The 20,728-nt window shown below is 48.1% G+C and overlaps 1 protein-coding gene across 5 annotated transcripts in view; it reads left to right on the top strand.

The window, feature by feature from the left end:
• LOC146197185 (homeobox protein cut-like) overlaps positions 1-20,728 on the top strand; it is a 725,401-nt gene that overhangs the window by 123,261 nt on the left and 581,412 nt on the right. For all 5 annotated transcript variants that reach the window (XM_084598965.1, XM_084598963.1, XM_084598964.1 and 2 more), the window contains exon 2: positions 1,635-1,745. In XM_084598965.1, the coding sequence (XP_084455091.1) occupies positions 1,635-1,745 (111 nt within the window). The remainder of the gene's footprint in view (positions 1-1,634; positions 1,746-20,728) is intronic.

The following is a 20,728-nucleotide window of genomic DNA, read 5'->3' as shown; positions in this document are numbered from 1 at the left end:
GCAGATGGTCAAAATTACTCCGTAACCCACCACTGCGGCACCTCTTTCTCTCTTTCCGCTTTCACGCCCATCTTCCTCCCTTCCCTTACGGCGCGGCTCAGGCGTCCACGGAACAAGTTTGACAGGTACTGCGCCTTTCCTCCTGTGAACCTTTATTATTATTATTATTATTATTATTATTATTATTATTATTATTATTATTATTATTATTATTATTATTATTATTATTATTATTATTATTATTATTATTATTATTATTATTATTATTATTATTATTATCATCCCTCTAAACGGGGTACGTGCAGGATTATCCTCAGCTCAATCTACGTCTCCGTGGACTCGTCGCGGAGCGCATGCGTGACCCGCTCGTGGTGGCGATTCGACCGCTGCGCGAGCCGCGCCAATCACGGATCGATGTATTGTGCCGGTAGGAGCGGGCGGCCCGACATCTTCGATTCTGTCGATTTGAATGGCGCTTCGTTCGCCGCGCGAGACATCTCCATTTGACACTGTCTCCGTCAGATAGGCACACCCGTTGATACAACGCGTCGCGCGGTTCCTTTTCACCGTTGGGGCTGCTACTGATCGGTGTCGCGACTTCGGCGAATGATTGCGCTGCTAGCCGTGTCCGGCGGGGACAGCTCTAATGGATTTTCAACCGCTCCCTTGTAAGTGATGGCATCATGACTTTCAGCACGCAAAGGAATAGTGAAGCGTCTTCAACATCGAGGCAAATGCGATGTTAATACATTTCGCCTTTTCAAATGGAGAAGGTTTTCATATGTTGATCTCAACTTGAACTTTCCTTAACGTGCTTTTTTGACTAGATACTACTCTTTAACTATCCAATCAAGGTACAGAATTCCTTCGTCTCATCGCACATTGCGTGTTCCATGCTTGCAGCCTTAGTCTTATTGAGGTCCTCGCCGGTCCTGACCTTTCCGCAATCCTTAGAGATGGTGCAATAATAATCGGGCGGCTTTTTCTGCATTTGATTTGCGGTGGCGGTTCGCAGTTAAACTGGAGTCATTCACAATTCCTTAAAGAAGAAAATACTTGCCGGATCCTCTCGGCATCTCGTCTCACAATATATCAGGGAGGGAGACGACGAGTGAGTGAAGTGGTTTCAGTTTGCATACTTCTTACCTTAGCATTGTTTTGAATGCATCATTTTTTTTTCTTTATGGAATCAAGTGAGTGCTTTGTAGTCGTATGTCACCAATATCTTTAGGGCAAAGAAGCAGCCCCAACATTGTCCACTAAAGTTCACAGAATAAATAAAGGTACACCCCTAATGTAAAACCCCTACACAGGGGCTTTTTGAAGTATGAATAAATAAACAAAGAACGGGCACCTTTATATAAAGTCTTCTGAATCTGTCTCACCCCTTGAGCTTCAGGGCATTGCTAAAGACTTTTCCTTTTTTTTCTCTCTCTCTCTCAGGATTTGTACGTTTAAAGCCGACCTCGATATTCAAATGTACAAGCGTTCACGTGGACACACGTGGGTGTTCCGCCTTGGAAGCGGTGTTACGGGCAGCTGATGGGTGTCTATAAGTGCCAATTTTGTGTTCATGTATACCAGTTCTACTCTTTTTAGTGTTCAGACAGACTGTTTTCTTGTTCTCCTCGCAGAAGGAACTGGACGTGACGGCCACAGAACTGGTGGACAGGCAAGACGCGAGCGATGCAGCCAGGTCCCGGCTCGTGCAACTCTGCCGGGAATTCAAGAAGACCGCACCCCACGTGAGTGTCCCTGGCAGTTTTGTGCGAGCACGCGCACCACCTCTCTCTCTCCCTCCACACACATACACACGCACACACACGCACACGGGATTGACAAACAATAGGGAACGCCTCCCACCCACGCTAAATCCCGATACCCTTCTGGGGCTGTGTACATACTAACGCCATTGCCGCACCGAGGGCCTCGGGAAAGTTTCGAGGAAAGGAAGATGTCAGCTCCAATGGATACGAGCAGCATCTGCTTGAATTCGAATGCCCCGCTCCCGTGGAACACATCGAAATAGCGTTTCTTCCTAAACGCATTCCCAGGGGCGCACTCTGTTTCTGTTACGTTCTAGCATCCTCCTACAACCCGCTACTCTCCCCAGCCACCCTTACCTCGCCTGCGTGTGAAAACGCTTAGACGAATGGAGTCCTCCCCTATAGAGTGACGGTGATGCGACCTCCTCTCCAACCTTCCTTCCTTTCCGCGCACTCTCCTTGGCCGGGGCTGTATATACGACGTGTTTACGCGACAAATTTGCCCTCGTCAACCTGAGCGGCGTTATTGTCTCTCGGAGACCCGCGAGCTTTGAGTGGCACAAGGCCGGATATTGAACGCGGCGCGGACCCTGGCGGTCGCGCTCCTCTCGGAACCCTTTCTGTTCCTTTTCCTGCGCCAACCGTCTTTCCATGCACATTTCTCGGACTGTACCTGCTGTTTAGACTAGAAAAACACGCGCTCTGTCGCTTTTGCCGCGAACTCTTCGGTTTCGGTAGAAAAAATTTGCGCAGAGAGCGAAAGTAAGAGAGATTGTTTAGGTGGGCTTACGTGACTCGGCTTGCTTGTTTGTTTACTCGCCCTCGATTGCAGTGCGGCCCATCAGAGGAGCGCCGGGCACCGTAAACGAGCCCGCTTTCTGAAATCACGGGCACGCAATAACGCCTTTATTAAAAATGAATTTCTCTCTTCTTCTCGTTCGCACCGCTCTCCTCCGTGCTCTTTTCGCTCGCTTCGGCTTCGACTGACACCTGTCAACAGCGCGCCCAAAAAGAATAAGCTTATGAGAGTTCGAAGAGTCTGCCAGCGGAGGAAAAACGGGAAAGCACACGCCCCCGCTCTTCAAGAGCTGTTTTCGTCCCTGGATGAAGAGGGGCGTTTTTGTCTTTAAAGAAGGGAGCAGACTTTATTAACGAGGCACTTCCAAGTTGGCTTGAATGAGCGATGCGTTTCCTTCATTTCCTTCTTTATTGCTTTATTTTCTTCTGCTTGCTTCACCCAGCCGTATCTCCACGGAAGTTCGAGGAGCAGCTGTAGAGGCGGCTACTGTTGCAGTATTCATAAAAATAAAGCGAAAGCTCATTCACTTTCTGAGAGCCGAGTTCAGAACCCCGCATACCCTCGAAAATCTTCGTTTTGTTATCACTTCATTCCGTTTTTTTTTTTTTCTTTCTCTCTTTAGAACGCTACTTCTTCAGATATGACAGCTTTTCTACTCTGTTCATGACTATTGTAGAAATATTGACTCTAAACTGAAACATGCCTCTACGGTAGAAGCATTTTCCTGAGGCGCCTGCTTTTTATATAATTAAACATGCGCACTGAGCACCGGTGGCGTAGAGGTAGAACAACCGCCATGCGTGCACGAAGACCGTGGTGCGAATCCTGGTGTCGCGCAATTCTCCACCGGATTAAAAAAAAAAAAAAGAAAAAGAGAAAGAAACCGTATGTCTATCGAATTACATAAGCATGTTTGGGCTGCGACCTGATGCCGGTGAACACCTCCGGAAACGTACTATCTCACCACAATAGGATTTTGACACCCTGGTGTGGGAACTGGCCGCGGTCCACACGGGCTGCGGAGCAACTGACCGCGGTAGCGGTCAGACCTGTGACGCAGTGGAGGGTGCTACGAATGTCTGGCTCCGGAAAGATTGCCATAAGAAACTAGCCCTGGAAACATATAACGCTAAAACCCTAGCTAATCAGGTTAGCGTATCAGTCCTCTTCGAGGAACTATAGTGGACATTAAATATATAGGATGTCGTAGGGCTTAGTGAGGTTAGGAGGCCAAATGAGGCGTATACTGTACTCAAGGGCGGGCATATATTGTTCTATTGAGGTTTACCGGGCAGAGAACTAAGAGGGCGGTTTCTTGTCAACAGGGATATAGCTGGTAATATAGATGAATTCTATAACATGAACGAGAGAGTGGCAGACATCGTAGTTAACTGAAGGTCACAGGCCTACGTACCTGCATGTAGTCACGGTGACCAGGCGGTCGAAAGCGTTTACGAAGATGTAGAATTGGCAATGGGGAAAGTAAAAACTCAATATACGGTTTTGACGGGCGACTTCAATGCCAAAGTAGGCAGAAAGCAAGCTGGAGACCAGGCAGTGGGTGACTATGGCATCAGCGTTAGGAGCAGCAGGCAGTTATTAGTCAGCAGAGCGCAAGAATTTAAGAATCATGAATGCCTTTTTCAGGAAATGAAAACAAAAAACAAAACCGGAAGCAGACATAGAAAAGCCCAAACAGGGAGACTGAAAATGAAATTGACATCCTACTCGGTTCTCATCCTGATAATGTGCCGGATGTATAGGTGATCGGAAAGATTCGGTTCAGTGATCACAGGATGCTAAGGTCTCGAGTTACCTAGTCTAGATTTGAAGAGGGAACGAAGCGGGCTAGTAAGGAAAAAGTACAGCCTTTGTCAAAAGTGTAGAGCCCGGGGGATCTGTTTTTGAGCCGTGTAGCGGCGCTGATTTAGCGTTAGTGTAGGTCCTTCCAAATGGAGGGGGCAGGACAAAAAAATATTCTTACCATCAAGAGCTTCGGAACACTGGACATGCATTACAAGCCACACGAAGCGTCTCAGCGGACCCCTGGGCTCTGCACTTTTGACAAAGACTGTACATCAGCGAAACAGCGCTGAGAGGAAATGTAGACGAATCCTGGATCTCGCTTGAGAATAGATATTCAGCTAAGCTTACGATTTTAACCGAGGAAGACGACCTTAGTCTAGAAGCAATGAACGATGTCTTCCGAGATATCATTACTGCAGTGCGTGGTAGAAGTAGGTTGCAGGATAGTTTGAAAGGATAGCGGCATATTGTCTAAGCAGGCGAAAGATTTGATTTAGAGACCCCGAAGTATGAAAGCCTCCAACCCAACAGACAGGGTCGAACTAGCAGAGCTATCAGATGTATAATTAATAGGTGCAAAGTGTTCGACATCAGGAAGTATAACATGGAGAAAATCGAGCACGCTCTTAAGAACAGTGGCAGCCTTATAGCGGTGAAGAGGAAATAAGGCATAGGCAAAAATCAGATGTATGCGCTAAGACACAAGGCGGGCAATGTCATCACTAATATATGGACAAGATAGTCAAGGTAGCTGAGGAGTTCTATACTGATCTGTACAGTAGCCAATGTAGTCTGGACAATAACGAGATTGGCAGTAATGAAGAGCAATCAGACGTTCCGCCAGTAACGAAGGACGAGGTTAGGAAAGCTTTAGAAGCTATAAAAAGGGGGAGAGCAGTTGGGGAGGATCAGGTAACTACAGATTTGTTGAAGGATGGTAGGAATATTGTGCTACCCTATATACGCAATGCCTGGTAACATCGACGGTGCCAAAATCACGGAAGAACGCTGACGTTATCTTAATTCGTAGATATGGACTTGAAAAAGTTACAGACCAATTAGCTTACTATATTTACCAGGCATTAATTAAGGTAATCGCTAAGAGAATCAGGAGAACCTTGGACTTAATCAAACAAAGGATCAAGCAGGTTTTCGGAAATGGTACATCTGCTATCGATCATATCCATACTATCAACTAGGTGATAGAAAAGTTCTCAGAATGTAACTAGCCCCTATACATGGCATTCATTGGTTACAAAAAAAAAAAAAAAGCATTTGGCCATGCAGTCGAAACCTCGACAGTCAACATTACAAAATCAGGGTGTAAATAAGCTGTATGTGAAAGTATTGGAAGATATATTTAGTGCCTGCACAGAAATATTAGTTCTGCATAAAGAAAGTAATAAAATTTCCCTACAAAAAGGTGTTAGGCAGCGAGATACCATCTCTCTAGCAGTATTCACAGTTTTCTTATAGGAAATATTCAGAGCCTTGGAATGGGAGCAGTTAGGAATAAGGGTTGATGGAGAATACCTCAATAATCTGCGATTCGCTGATGATTGCCTTGCTAAGTAACTCAGGGGATGAACTGCAAGGAATGATTGATGACCTAGCCAGGAGAAGCAGGAAGGTAGGCCTCAAAATCAGCATGCAGAACACTAAGCTAATGTTCAACAGCCTCTGAAAGGTTTACAGTAGTTAGCAGAGCATTGTAACTGGCAGGCGAATACGTCTACTTAGGACAAGCAGTAACTGCAGATCCGGACCATGAAAAGTAAATAACTATGAGAATGAGATAGGCATGGATATATGGGAATATAGATGTAATAACGCCGACCGCATGATGGGATTTCTTCGCCGTCACTCCTCGTCTGTAACCGTGTCAGTAAAACTCCATCTTTACACAGCTCTAATAAGGTCCAAATTAGGATATGCATGCTCAGTGTGGGACCCCCCTCACGTAATCCTATCACCAGCCATTGAAACTATTCAGAACCGCACAACCCGTTTTATCTTTTCTAACTACTCAAGGACTGTCTGTGTGTCTTCAGTGAAAGCAAGCCTTAATCTGCCTGATCTTGTTCTCCGCCGCAGGTACTTTCTATTTTGTTTGTTTCATGAAATTTTCTTAAATACCGGTTGATTTCTCACCTTCCTTCGTGTCATCCCGCATCGATCATCACTTAAAAGTAGGTGTTAGACAATGCTTCGCCGATATTTGTCTAAACTCGTTCATTCCTCGCACCTGCACCGAGAAGAATCACCTTCCTGCCTCCATCGCCGCCATAGCCAATGTTGATGCCTTCAAGAAATGTGCCTACGACTTTGTATGCCCCCCCCCCCTTCCCCTCTCTGTAATGCCGTCGGGCCTTGAGCGTATAGAATAAATAAATAAATAAATAAATAAATAAATAAATAAATAAATAAATAAATAAATAAATAAATAAATAAATAAATAAATAAATAAATAAATAAATAAATAAATAAATAAATAAATAAATAAATAAATAAATAAATAAATAAATTCGGCAAGTACTCGCAGATTATGATTAGCAGCTTACCGGTATCGCTCAAGCGGAAAGTATGTAACAGATGCATCTTAATTACCTGTCACTCATCTATGGGGTTGAAACTTGGAGGCGGATGAAAAAAGTTCTACTTAAGTTGAGGACAACGCAGAGGGCTATGGAAAGAAAAATGGTAGGCGTAACGTTAAGAGCTAGGAAGCGTGCTGAGTGGGTCAGAGAAATAACTCGAGTTTACGACGTTCCAGTGGAAATCAAGGAGAAGAAAGGGGCATTGGCATGTAGTGCATGTAGTGCCAATGGTCGAGAAGGGTAACAAATTGGATTTCGAGAGAAGGAAAGCGCATCAGGGGGTGGCAGAAAGTCAGGGGGGCGGATGAGGTTAAGAGGTTCGCCTGGGTGAAGTGGATACAGCTAGCAAAGTACCGGGTTAATTGGAGGAATATTTAAGAGGCTTTCGCCCTGCAGTAGGTATAGTCAAGTTGATGAGGATGATGATGATGATGATGATGATGAGCATAGACTAAGTGCGTCGTGGTGAACTCATTGCGGAATAAACAATAAAAGGATGGAAACGCTGTATTTAATCCTCTTCAGTCGGTAGCTCTAATTTTCAAGTTTGCCGCCACCTGCAACAGAAAGGGCCAAGGACCAAACCGCGTAGTGTGGTTACTTCTGGCAAAGACGGTACATGAGCTGCTGTATTGAGGTTTCTTTTCGGCCATTCTTTCAAAGCCAGCTGACGAAGACTAAGTTAGTGGCCCTAAGCCTCATGCTATTTGTAAGCAACGTGCGGTTTGTACAACGAAATAGTCCACGTTTTAAGCGAACGTAGTGCAACAGACACGGGTAGTAGCTACACGTTTTACTGAGTCATCAATAAGAGGCTCACCACCATGGAAAAGACGTCGTTGTGACTAAGGTTTTTGCCACCTGGCGGGTGGTGAAAACAGCCTGCCACCTAACACGATCGGTACACGGGAGAGCCAGTTGCCACGGCGGACAGATTGCAACATATAAAGAGATAGAAATCTCCCCTTTCCTCGTGCAGAAGAGAAGACATAAAATACGAAAGACTTGGCAATGACGATTGATTCGTATATAACGAAGATTCCGGTATAAAGAAAACTTGCATCAGTCGAATTTATCGCCCCTCAAGGTATGGACTTAGCTCTCAAAGAGAAGTTCCGGGGCAATGTGAAGAGCAAAACGTTAGGTTCGCAGATGGCAAACATGCGTCGAAATCATTCATGCGCGGACCGTATTCATCCAGGTTGCTTATGAAATAGATATCCGTTTTTCATTTACTTTGTCATCACGACAGCACCTCGACAGCATCAAACGAATGCAACGAGTGGTCGTAGAAATCAGTCGTAGAAATCACAATGTAGCGTGTAACGCCGTCGTTCTTGTGGTTGTGGCTGTACGAAGAAGGAAAAGAAAATGCACAGGCCTGCTACTGGCTCTGTAGCTGAGCCACCTCCGCTGATTGATTGATTGATTGATTGATTGATTTATAGGAAGAGAAAGGCGCGGTAACTGTCTCACTTGTTTTCTGTGGACACCTGAACCGCGCCGTAAGGGAAGGGAGGAAGGTGGGGGTGAAAGTGGAAAGAGAGAGAGGAGCCGTAGTGGAGGGCTACGGAATAATTTCGACCACCTGGGGATCTTTAACGTGCACTGACATCGCACAGCACACGGACGCCTCTTCGTTTCGCCTCCATCGAAACGCAGCCGCCGAGGTCGGGTTCGAACCCGGGTACTCCGGCACAGTAGTCGGGCGTCTTACCACTGCACCACCCCGGCGGGGCCACCTCCGCTGCCTCGTGCTGACAAAAGAGAAAATAGAGAAAAAAGTGAAGAAAGAGGGAGAGAAAGACGCGTGCCGCAACAACAGCCGTCGTCCACCACCGAAGCGGTGGCGGTTGCAATGACGGCCTACAACAGATAAAAATTCGGTGGCAGGCTAGCGCCCGCCGCAAGCGGCGGTGACCTACCTATCCCAGCCCCATCAGGGGAGTACCCTATAAGGATCGCTACTCGCCACAAGCACCGGCTAACCAGTATACACTGCGCTATGCATTCAATGCTGGGGTATGGTCGCCAAGGAACCAGTACTTCGGGCGCTTCCAAAGGACTTTTGAAAGCCATGTCTTCGTCACCCACACACAGTAGCCGGTACTGGAAGACCAAATGAACCCAAATTGTATAATGGATCCTTTTAGAATACGGCCCTTGGAGAGACTCTTGGGCTTTCTCTCTCAGTGTGGAGCGAAACGTGGACGCGGCCCCAACGCGAGCCTATAAATTTCGTGTGCGCATCAGACGCAAACGCGTTCTCGTCCCGCTTTGCTGATCTTTCCGCTGTCTAGACCGCGATTATTCCCTCGCTCTCCTCCCCGGTGTATCGCGCTGCTGTTCCCAGCAGCAGCAGCAGCAGCAGCAGCGGCAGCAGCCGTGACAGACGCGATGCCAGCAGCAAACGTCATGCTGCAGGACCATGGATCACTGTCACGTGCATTCAAAATTGTCGCAATGAAACCTCCGCCTCCTCCTCCTCCCGCTTATTTCAAAATGGCCGAGAAACAAAAGAAAAGAAGAAGAAGAAAAAGGAATGCATTCGAGTCTCCTCAGAGCTGGCGCCAGTGGTTCGCGTCTCATTCGAAAAGAACCGGTGCACTATTTATAAGACAGTCGAAAAGGAGGGAGGGGAGTGAAGAGGGCGAGGGGGCACAAGGTCTGGCCGTGTATTCGATTGCTCTCCTACCTCAGACAGCGGGCATTCGTTGGCCTGAAAATACGTCGTCAGCGGCGCGGCTGAGCACCGCCCAGGACCATAGCGGTAACAGCAACGGCAGGCAGCATGCCCACGTACGTACACCATACTGTCGAGATGAAAATGCCGGCGGCCCAGGGCAGGTATAGGGCCCCAACAAGGCGGACGCCTTTTCCGGGGATCCGGCACTAGCTCCCTTTCCCTCCCCCGTGCTCGCGCGCAAATTCACCAAAGCCCCCGCGCGCGGCTCTGGGTTGCAGGAAATCCGCGCGCGCGCCGAGTGCCTCGGAGCGCGTTCTTCGCCGTTGGGGACGTCGTTCATTAGCGGAGACAAATTGAGGCAGCTGCGCTCGCTCGCGCCGTCAGCGTGGATTTCTTGGCAGCGCTGGCGGCGGGTAGTACGTTGCGTGTGTGCCGTCGCATCGCCAAATTAAACGTCTCGCCGTCCTCTCGGATAACGGCCGCACCAGAGGGAGCGAGTGGCACCTTCCGGGATTCGACCCGCGAAGCGGGCCAAGTTTGGCTCCGTTCGGCAAGCGGGCTCCCACAGTTTCCGCCGCCTTCAGGTGTCGTGGCACGTGTAGCTGGCGGGTGTATAGACGGCCTTCGTGGACCGTCCCGGGCCCACGATGATGCTGGACTGCGATGGCGAACGCGCGCTGGATATAAAAGTGACCTCTACAGTACAGAAAACCCGCCTCGATTTCGGGAGTTGGTGAATTCTGCTCCCGCCTTCTGCTGCTTACTTACTAGCCGGCGGTTTCCTCCAATGGGTGCAAGTCATTGCCCGCCCGGCAATAATGATCGGCTCTCCAGGATCGATGTCTTGGGAAAATGCCTGCACCCTCAAATGCCATCACTGCGACCTCGAACAGACACTTCTCCGCACAAGATTCGATCACTTGAGTGTCGATGATCCGTCCGTAAGCAGGGGGGGGGGGGGGGGGACATTTTGGCACTGGGTATTGAAACCAGCACCTGCCATGTGCGAGGCAGACAACGACCAGCTTCCACCACTCAACCTGGTAATCATACCGATGGTTAAGCCAAATGGTACTATAGAGCATGCAAAAGGTGCCAATAATTATGGTGCTTACGATTTTGAGCGTAAAGGAGTTGAGCTATGAACTAAACTACCTAGTTGTTGTTGTTGCGACTGAAGGAAGAAGGAAAAGAAAACGCACGGGCCTGCTACTGGCTCTGTAGCTGAGCCACCTCCGCTGCCTCGTGCGGACAGAAGAGAGAAAGTAGAAAAGAAAGAAAAAGAGGAGGGAGAGAAAGACGCACGACGCAACAGCCGTCGTCCACCACCGAAACGGTAGCGGGTGCAATGACGGCCTACAGCAGATAAAAAATGCAGTGGCAGGCTAGCGCCGCAAGCGGCAGTGACCTACAAGTCCCAGCCCCGTAGGGCCAGGAGCAGCCACCCTCCAACCCCCTCCCGAACTACTTACTTGAAAAATTAGTATATCTATCTATCTTGAGGTTCGAGATTTTATCCTATAAAGCAATTCATAAATTAAGTTTAGGTTTCCACTGAAAACTGCCTCAAAACAACCCGAAATAAAGAACAATTGTGCATGCGGTGTAAGAAACTCGCGTTTAAAAGAAGACGCTCTTAACAGGTAGACGCGATCTTAACACTGCCTTTTCATTTTGCGAATTTGCGGCACTCAGACAGGCAGAGTTTGGCATGCGTTAAACGTCTGAATAATAAATAAGTTGGTTTACACGAAAGGAAAGACGCAGTATCTGTCACACTTTTTCTGTGGACACCTGAACCGCGCCGTAAAGGAAAGGAGAAAGGTGGAAGCGAAAGTGGAAATAGGAGCCAAAGCGGAGGGCTAGCAGTAATTTCGACCACCTGGGGATCGCTAACCTGCACTGAAATCGCACAGCACACGGACGCCTCTTCGTTTCGCCTCCATCGAAACGCAGCCTCCGGCGGTCGGGATCGTACCCGGGTACTCTGGCACAGTATAGTCGGGCACTTTAATCACTGCACAACTGTGGCAGAGAAAACGTGTTTAGTTGGTTTGGCTTTGGGGGAAAGGAAGGAGCCGTATCTGTCTCGCTTCTCGGTGGACATCTAGGCTTACAATGAGCTATACATACAGTTAGAGGTATGCACATGTCAGTTCGAATGCCTGTTGCAGGGCTTTATCTTGACTAGCGAAATGGTAGGCGAGATGGTTTGCATGTCGCCACCCTGATCACTGCACGAATAACGGCTGCGTTACAATTTTGATATAAGATCACGTGCGTATTGTGTTTTTCCGACACGTTTTCTAAATTCCAGGTTACGGCGACGACGACGCCTTTTCGATCAAACGAGCTGCATACGCTATCGCGTAAAAAAATGAGGCAAGAAAACGACTAGGAATTTGAAGTGGCTCACCATCGCCCGAAATTCGTTGAATCCGCTGTGGAGTGGTGTCGATATGCATAGAGCTGGCCCTGTATCTCCGCTCAATTTCCGGTTTTCTGTCGTCGGACGACGTTGCCGCTGCTAGCTGTATCTGCTGTGATTCAGCAAACAGGCCTCTGAAGCTGACTTTATAATTCAAGCAACCAGGTGTAACGTGCACGTATTTGTATTGCACCCAACAGCAGCCCTCACCTAAGAGAGGGAACGCATTTGCGCGGCCACTATCTCAACGCGTAAGATTGTGGTGCGTGGGCTGCAACTTCGACCCGAATCGAGCAATCTTCAAGTGCGCTAGCTTTGTGCGCAAAAAAAAAATAATTTAGAGCGTAAGCTAATGCTTCCATGCTTCGAGATAATTCATCTGCGCAATATAGGTACTGCACATGCACCGCGGTTTCATCTGCAAATCGCCACAGCTGCGCCGCCGAAACCATTGTCGCGATTGGATTTCGAACCCGTGTCAGAACGATCAGATCAGCTTCCCCAGCCCAGGCACTAGAGGCTACGTTATCGCCGCATGTGATCACGCCTCGTGTAAAACTGCAACGCACTCTTGCGTTATGCAGTGATCGTCGTCGTTCTTTATGACTCATCTGCGCCGCTCTTTCATTTAACCTAGATAAATACGCCATACACGTATACGCTATAAGGGCGAGTGCGGGCGAGGTCCGCGAGTGTAGTGTCGGACGAGCAAAAAGGCGGTACGGAGTAGAGGAAGCCACCCTCTCTAAAAACAGATAACGCAACCATGCCATACAGGCTGCCGAGACTTTCAAAAACGAGAAGCCCGTTGCCGAGAAGCTTACCAAGCGCGGAAGCGAGCAAAGATCGAAACGGCAGCAGTGACTGCCGCTGCGGCCGATGGCTCACGCTCGTGAGACTTGGTTCAAGTATAGTTGAGCATCTGCAGATTTTTTTTTTTTTTAATGGGGAAAGAGAGAGGTGATTTCCAATGCGTTAAAATGAGCGCATCGCAATTACTGTTGTTTGCGGCAAAATCGGTTTCGAATTTTTTTGTTCCGTCATGTTGCACTAAACAGCCCGAAACGCTTAGTTTCATCCCTCCTACTCTCCATGTTTTTCCGCAGACCCTATCGACCTGCGTATGTTGAACATCGTAGCGCACTTAGCCACCCATGTAACTAACGTTGCGTGCGTGAAGCTGCTAGATTTTCCTTTCTTAGAGCACTTGCAGTATACTATCACTACTAGTTTCGCGAGCTGAGGCATATGTGCTTGACCCGCTACGCTTCTGCTGGGAAACAACCGTCCTCATTTCCCTTTCTCGCACTATTTTGGAAATAACGATAATCTTTTTTTTTTCTTTCAACAACCGTCCTCGTTTCTTTTTCTCGCATTATTTTGAAAATTGCGATAATCTTTTTTTTTTTTTTTTTTTTTTTTTTGCAAAGAACTCTTTCGTTGTGTACACACTCAGTTATGGCGTCGCGTTTAAACCAGTGAATAATATAGCAAGCGACATTTCTATGGCTGGAAAAATATCCGAGCAAGCTCAGAAGCAAATGTTCTCCTCCTCTGTTCGAGGCGGCAAATTAGGCCTTCTCTATTCTCACTTTGCTTTCTCACCTATTAACAGCAGGTCTCCCTGACTGTTTCCACTTTGGGACCACATTATGTACTAATTAATTTATTTATCTCAATACAGTACAATTCTTTTAATAAACCTCCAAACATTAGTCAAGTTCCTGTCATCCGAGGCAAGATCAGCAGATGGCTTTTTCCTTATAGTATTCATTGTATTGGCCATTTGCGAGCATATCATACTCCCCTTCGTCAAATCGGCAGGACGCCAGTATTTAGTGGTGTAATTCAGGTCAAGGCTTTGTCATCCAGTGTACGGAACAAGCTCTGTATTGTTGCTGTGATGCGGCAGCATCAATATTGAGCCTTACTGTAAAAAATAAAATAAAAAAGTTATCGCCTGGCTTTTTTCTAGATTCATAAATATCCGCAAACATAATCATTATTTTCCATGCATGTTATAAAAATTGCTCCAAACCTTGCACTCGATAGCTGAAATCAATCGATTCAACATTTAATCTACGTTTAATACAATTTCTTATGGATGTCTCATATAGTTAACGAATGTTGCTTGCCAAAACAACATTGTGAATCACTAGGCACGCTACACTCATGTGCTGCACAATAATCTCGACCAGCTGCGGCGTTCTTTCTTGAACACCCGAATCTGATCAAACGGGCGTGTTTGCCTGTCACCACCGTTAAAAATGCTAATGCCACGGTCGAGATTGAAGCGGCGAACACGTGCTTTGCGGCTGATCTCCGCAGGTATTGCGCTACGGCGAAACGTTTAAAATAATTAATCATAATCATCGGCTTTACAGGGCAAGTGTCCTTCCCATATTATTATTGTTGTTGTCCGATTATTGCGGTCCTACGCAGCGGCGGCTACCTTATGCTTTGGTTCCTAATCTCATCTGCCCGCTTTTCTGTCCCCCCCCCCCCCCCTCCCCTTATACGCTTACTATTTCTTGATGCCCAGTCTGTTAACCTTACCGACCATCGACTTATCACTTCATGCCCTGCCTATGCCAGTCTTCCTTTCTTTTCTTTTTTTTTTTGTATTGACTGCAATTAACTCGCGTTTACCCTCTGACCCACTCTCTGTGCCCTCGGCTCTTGAGTCTTAACGTTACGCTTATTTTCATTTCCGTGAATACCGGTAAGATACGGCTTTTATATAGTTTCGTTTTGACGATTATTGAAAAACTGCTCTTCACCACCTTGGATTTCCTGCCAAAAGCGCTGCACCTCTTTCTTATTGGTCCGAACCTGCTGCCATTACCTGCCCAAGTATCTAAGTAGATTTATACTCATCACTTCCAACGCTTCGCTGCTTATCATAAACCTGCTCTTACAGTCCGAGATTGCTGAAGATGTCTTTAAATTTCTGCATGCATATTAATTTGGCAAAGCCCCTTCAAAGATACGAGCTCTATCTTTAAATAAATAAACAAAATTATCTAAATAATACGGGATAAAAATGCGTCTTCCGGCCTTTCTGCTACTAAAAATGATATTCAAACTTTTTTCGCCCGGCTATCAGGCTGTGCAACGCGGTGTTGTGAAAAAGTAAGGCGAGGGGAAGGACTTTGTTTCATCAATAAACAAGAGAAACTACCTCAGCTTCCTCACCCCGCACTTCGCGCTATCGCCTCTATTTTGCCGAGCACTGAAGCAATGAGGAAGAGCCAATAACGCGCGTACGACAGCGGCGGCATCCGTGGCTTCTGCTCGAGCGCGATAGCGGCCAACCGCGGAAACACCTCGCCCGGTTGCCTTCGGAAAACGACGCACAGAGAACCTATGAGGCGATGGCGCCGGCACCTCGCTAGAGCCGAGAACGGGAGGCCGTTTGTAGTGCGAACAGAACCAATGTCCGCGGTCAGGCCCGTTTGTAGCCATAACCGGTCGTGCGGCAACGCTGAGAATCGCTTTCCCGCAAGGCCTTCCCGACACACGTCTACGTAGTGGCCACTTGGCCTTCCCCGGGTCTCCGCAACTTTCCATCACCTCTTTGTCGCGTTTTTGTTTTTTATTAGCGTCTCTACTTTCTTTCTGCTTGCGCTCTTTAGGACCGTCTTTCCTTTTTACCGCCCTGTCTTTCCTTTCACGAGCCTCGATATGGGGTACATTGAGCGCTATCGAATCACCGGAAATGTAGACACAACTCTTCTCTTGGGCCAACTTCGCCCCGACTATATGGGCCGCGATCGGCGTGCACGCTCAAATAACCTTCCGCCCCTCCATCTCACCCCCCCCCCTCCTACCCCTCCTTTTGCCCCGTCTACACGAGCCGCGAAGAAGGGAAAACGAGAACCCGCCAAAGCAGCAGGTCTGCCGCCAAATCGCACGGCCCAGTGTGAGGCATGCGCGATAAAGGGGATGATTCAACCGCGACAAGCAGGTTCGCTTAAGCCTCGAGAGTGGCCCTCACCACGCCTCTATGCCCAAAGGCTGTGAAGCAAATAACGGTCAGGGGACGAGTGCAGTATTACCGACCCACACCTATAGCGAAGCAATAAGAGAGTGAAAAAGCGGGCGCCACCAAGGAAAACATCCACGTGGAGTCCGTGACGGAAATGTTTGGCGGGATAGGCGGCGAGAGTCCCCGGCGGTCCAGTAAATAATCGGGATAAGGCGGCAGTAGCGCTAGCTTGTAAGGAAGGGGGGGAGTAAAGGAAAACACCGTACGTGCCGCGAAAAATATAGACTCTCTCCGGGGCGGGCAGTGGAGCGAGCGAGTGCCGGAGCGTTACGGCGATAGATGTCGTACGTTTCCTATATAACTCCCCCTCCGTTGCCGTGCTGCGCAGTGTTATTTCTTTTTTGTTTCCTCAACTTGGTATTTTGTGCTCTATAGTCCTGCTCTGGTCGTTCGAACCCCTAGTGCTCAAGGCGTTTGAGATCCCCTTACTGAAGTGCTTTCATCTTTTCCTTCTTTTGTTCGCTCGTGCGCCTCGCGGTTTGTCGTCGGGTGCCTTTTGAGTGACGCTCCCGGAGGAGCGTTGAACCGGAAGGTCCCAACGAAGACGCAGCGGCCGCAGGAAGAGAGAAATGCGCGACGCGTTGTCGGTGCTCTACTGCGCCCACTGCTAGCGGGGAGATTTCTGGAAATTTATAGCCGCCGCATGGGCGAGAGCGCGGAAAGCGAAAGCGGCGGCGAGAGTTCGAGCCGGGGCCTAGCCGCCCCGGACAGTTGGGTACAGTGAGTGCACTCCGCTGCCCCCAACTTCCAAGCGTGGACGTTGCAAAAGCGTAGTGTAGGGCACGAACCGAGGGCCAGTTTCTGGATAGGAATAATGAGAAAGTGTTTTGATTCCCTGTGCCAGCCGCAAGGGCGACACAAGGTGCGGCTAAGTAAAAATGCAGCAAGCGCAGATATGTTGGCATTAACCGCATCTTTTTCCGTCAGTAAACGCGTTGATGACGGTGCCATGAGCTAAGCACACGCGCACTAACGTGGGACTTGTGTGATGACTGTTATAGTACAAAGCGAGTTTTTGTATCCAGGAGGTTCTATAGGCGATCTCATTTACCGTACAAAAGAAGCAAACAACAACAACAATAACAACATATAATTCCGCTCTCTACGAAACCTGTAGATCACATTGTTTACATTCGTCGTATTCCTTTGGACGCTTCTCTGCGATCGTCTTACTGACGGTGACTTTCTTGTCTTGCATATTGGAATTTGTGCTTCAGCGAGCCTTATAGATAGGAAGCAATCATCATCATCATCATCAGCCTGACTATACCCACTGCAGGGCGAAGGCCTCTCACATCGTTAAGCGCTTAAATTGCGGCCGCCCTCACTTACGTAGTGGTGGGGCTTCAATGGCGTCACTGCGTTCGATGGTGGCACTGCGCGCAACTAGATTAGGTGAATTGTGGTGTGTTCTCAATCCTGGGCATCATTCAACGGCGCACTGGTCCGGATACGTTAAGACGGCGGGCAGGAGCAGTGCTCGGAAAAGCTACACGCACTGTCTTTGTTCGCTCCGTTCCGGAAGGAGCGTGCTGAACATACAAGCTGAAAGAGTGAATCTCACTCTCGAAGGCAGTCTGTAAACTTCCTTTAAGGCGCATGGTTTCTTTCAGAGAGAAGTCAACAACGTGTTCGGCAAGCTCTTCTTTTTCTCTCACAGTACAGTTTGTTGTGAATCGTTCGTTCGCAGGCAAAAACAACGCAATACAGACGGTAGTAAAAATTCCAACTGTCTATACAAAAAGGAAAAAAATATATATATGGGAAACACTTGAGCTTCGCCTTTAAGGGTATGACGCGATAGCGTACGCTACCAGCCCACATATAAATCCCCGCTTCAACCAAGCCATATGAACGTGTTTGCGTGGCCTATAGTGGTGACGGGGATGGAAGAGTCCTGGCTGGCTGATTCTGACATCACCCTCCCGTATGAAAGGAGATGCTCGAGTTGGGCAGCTCTTGCCAAACGTAATGTCAGGCAACCCTACGTCTAGTTAGTGCTAGTTAATGCCGGATTTTCGGTTAATGGTGCCTTTAACGCTTTCGCGTTAAAAATGACGTAACGAGTCGAAAAAAATCACGACCGGCGATAGCTTTTAACCGCTCGCTAAGCATTATTTTAGGACAGAACTAAGTACGTGGGAACGGTACGGGGGAAAATCTTAAATCTTGTGGCCAGCGTTATGACCACAGTGTTATGACCACAGCCAACTTTAGTCAATTCGGTCTCTCCGGGGCTCTGAAGTGTGTTCAATTCTATGCTCCCGGCCACGTGATGACCTTATTTTAGGACAGAAATAAGTACGTGGAAAAATCTTAAATCTTGTGGCCAGCATTATGACCACAGTGTTATGACCACAGTCAACTTTAGTCAATTCGGTCTCTCCTGGGCGCTGAAGTGTGTTCAATTGTATGCTTCCGGCCACGTGATGACCTAAAGTACTTCTAATATCAACGCCTTGAGCTGCATGCTGAAGAACAACGCAGTGATGGTGCGATTACTTGATGTGAGTATATGTACTTTGGAAGTACATATACTTCCAAATATTTTTGATTGCTTGATGTGCAAATGGTCTCCTATAGCCTTCGCGTAGGTCACACCCTGCAGCTTACAGGGGCGAATCGGCCCACTTTCGTAGGCGCGAGTAATTAGATCGTCCTTCTCCCAACGATTGGGAACGTTGAGTTACGTGTCCGTCAAGGCAAATAATAAATCTTTAGTCTTTCAACCTGTACAAGTTATATCTAGAGTACCAGCTCCTGGCCAATCTTCTTGGAAGTGTCTCGAAAAACGTGCAAGCGGCATCGGCATCCTTGTTCGCTTTCTGCGGTGAACCTTAAGCTTGCGGGACTTTGTGTTGGAGCCAGGCAACTCATAGAGACTAAATGGCAATAGAGTTGCTGTTAGTACGGTGTATGAAGGTAATTTTGTGTTAGTGATTGTATAAGAGTTATCTTGAACTAAATGACTTCAGTTTTTCTTCAAGAGAAGCTGCACGCGCACATACACGAGGAGAGGCTGGCCAGGCTGCGCTGAGATAGTTGTGCTGATAATGCTTACAACGTTCTAGACAGAAAGCGAACACCGGCACTAATAATCTTATTAAAATTGCTTTAAACAAGGCTTTAAAGCACTCGAATAGCTCTTGCTGCTGCCTTCCCACTGAGCCCTACGAAATGCAGCTCTTTCGGTCTCTTAGTCCTTCTAACAGGGGCTCCGTTGACATTCGCTTAACTTCTTATTCAAATAAGCGAGCTCAGTGCGACTTACAAAGCTGCTGCGATAAATCATTCGTTCGCCCGTCTTACTTCCTGCATTTAACCCCCCCCCCCCCCCCCCCCCCCCCTCGTCTTGTTTGCGAGCCACTAGCTGAACGCGGAGACGATTTCCAATTCGAATAAATAGAAGGAAACGAATTAAACCTATTGAAACCAGCAAAAAGAAAAAAAAGAAACCCACAACCTGAATTCTCGATTGAACTTATACATTATATGCGACTCCGGGCCTGTTCGATAAGCCGTTCCAATTCATGAAGCGCAGCATACCCCACGTGTGTATGTACACTACACGCCGCTTTTGAATGAGAGAAGCACTTTTTTTTTCTTTCTCTCAACGCAGTCTCGATCTGCTCCCCGTGATGTCTCGTATCTGGCGGAGGCGTGCAAAGAAGGCAGCCAGGAGCGCGACTCGCTTCCTGCACCATCGCCGCGTATACGTGCGGCTGCCACGAGCACCGCTTTCGCGCTTCCCTTTTTCAATGCGGGAAACAAGAAATCTCTGCCGCGACTCCGATGCTTCGTGCCACGCAAGAAAAAGCGGCCTCGAACAATTACAAACGCCACCGCCGCCGCCTCATTGTACCAGCGGATAGTCAGTGAGGGAGAAAGCAAAGGCAGCCGGGGGCGCCGGGTCTCTGAGGTCTCACTCGGATGACTGGGAAAAAGAGGAGAGTGAAGAATTAGAATTAAAAAAAAAAGAGAGAGAGATAAGGATGAAATAAAGAAGGCAGCGAGCGCCTTGTTGCAAACCCATCCTCTCCTCCACTGTAACCTCCGCACTTGTGTTCGGCCTGGTGTTTTTTGCCGTGCGGGGTGTTTTAAATGAGGGGGGGGGGGGGGTGGGGGGGGGCTTTAGAAAATAAAAGAAAAAAAAGGAACTGTACCGCTGATGTCTAGAAGGGTAGAATTAAGCGAAAACGTTGAGAATTTCCGCTCGAAGGGCTTTAAATACTCCACAAAAGTGATAAGCAAAGCAGAGGGAGAACTTCGCTGAGGCGGAGAACGGTGTTCGGGCGCGCGCACCGTTCGTTTTTCGCATTGAGATAAAGATTGAACAAAAAAAAAAAAAGAAGGGTGGTGCGGATACAAGACAGGCAGCAAATATACGTTTGCGAGCGCCGCCGCAAACGGTGAGATGGATTCAAAAGGAAACGGTTTGTATTCGACTCGTTTCCTTGTCGCTTCAGGCACTCGTGCTGCGAACCCACGGCTGTGGTGTAGGTAGTCTAGCGGGACGTGGAGAAATAGAGAGAGGGAGACCGCAGGATGGGAGAGGAAGACCGGGGAGAGCGAAACGCCGCAGCGCAGCACGACGACCG

This window comes from Amblyomma maculatum, chromosome 3 (assembly GCF_055883805.1).
Source record: "Amblyomma maculatum isolate TAMU_Amacu chromosome 3, ASM5588380v1, whole genome shotgun sequence".
Taxonomy (NCBI): domain Eukaryota; kingdom Metazoa; phylum Arthropoda; class Arachnida; order Ixodida; family Ixodidae; genus Amblyomma; species Amblyomma maculatum.
This window is presented reverse-complemented; position numbering and strand designations above follow the sequence as displayed.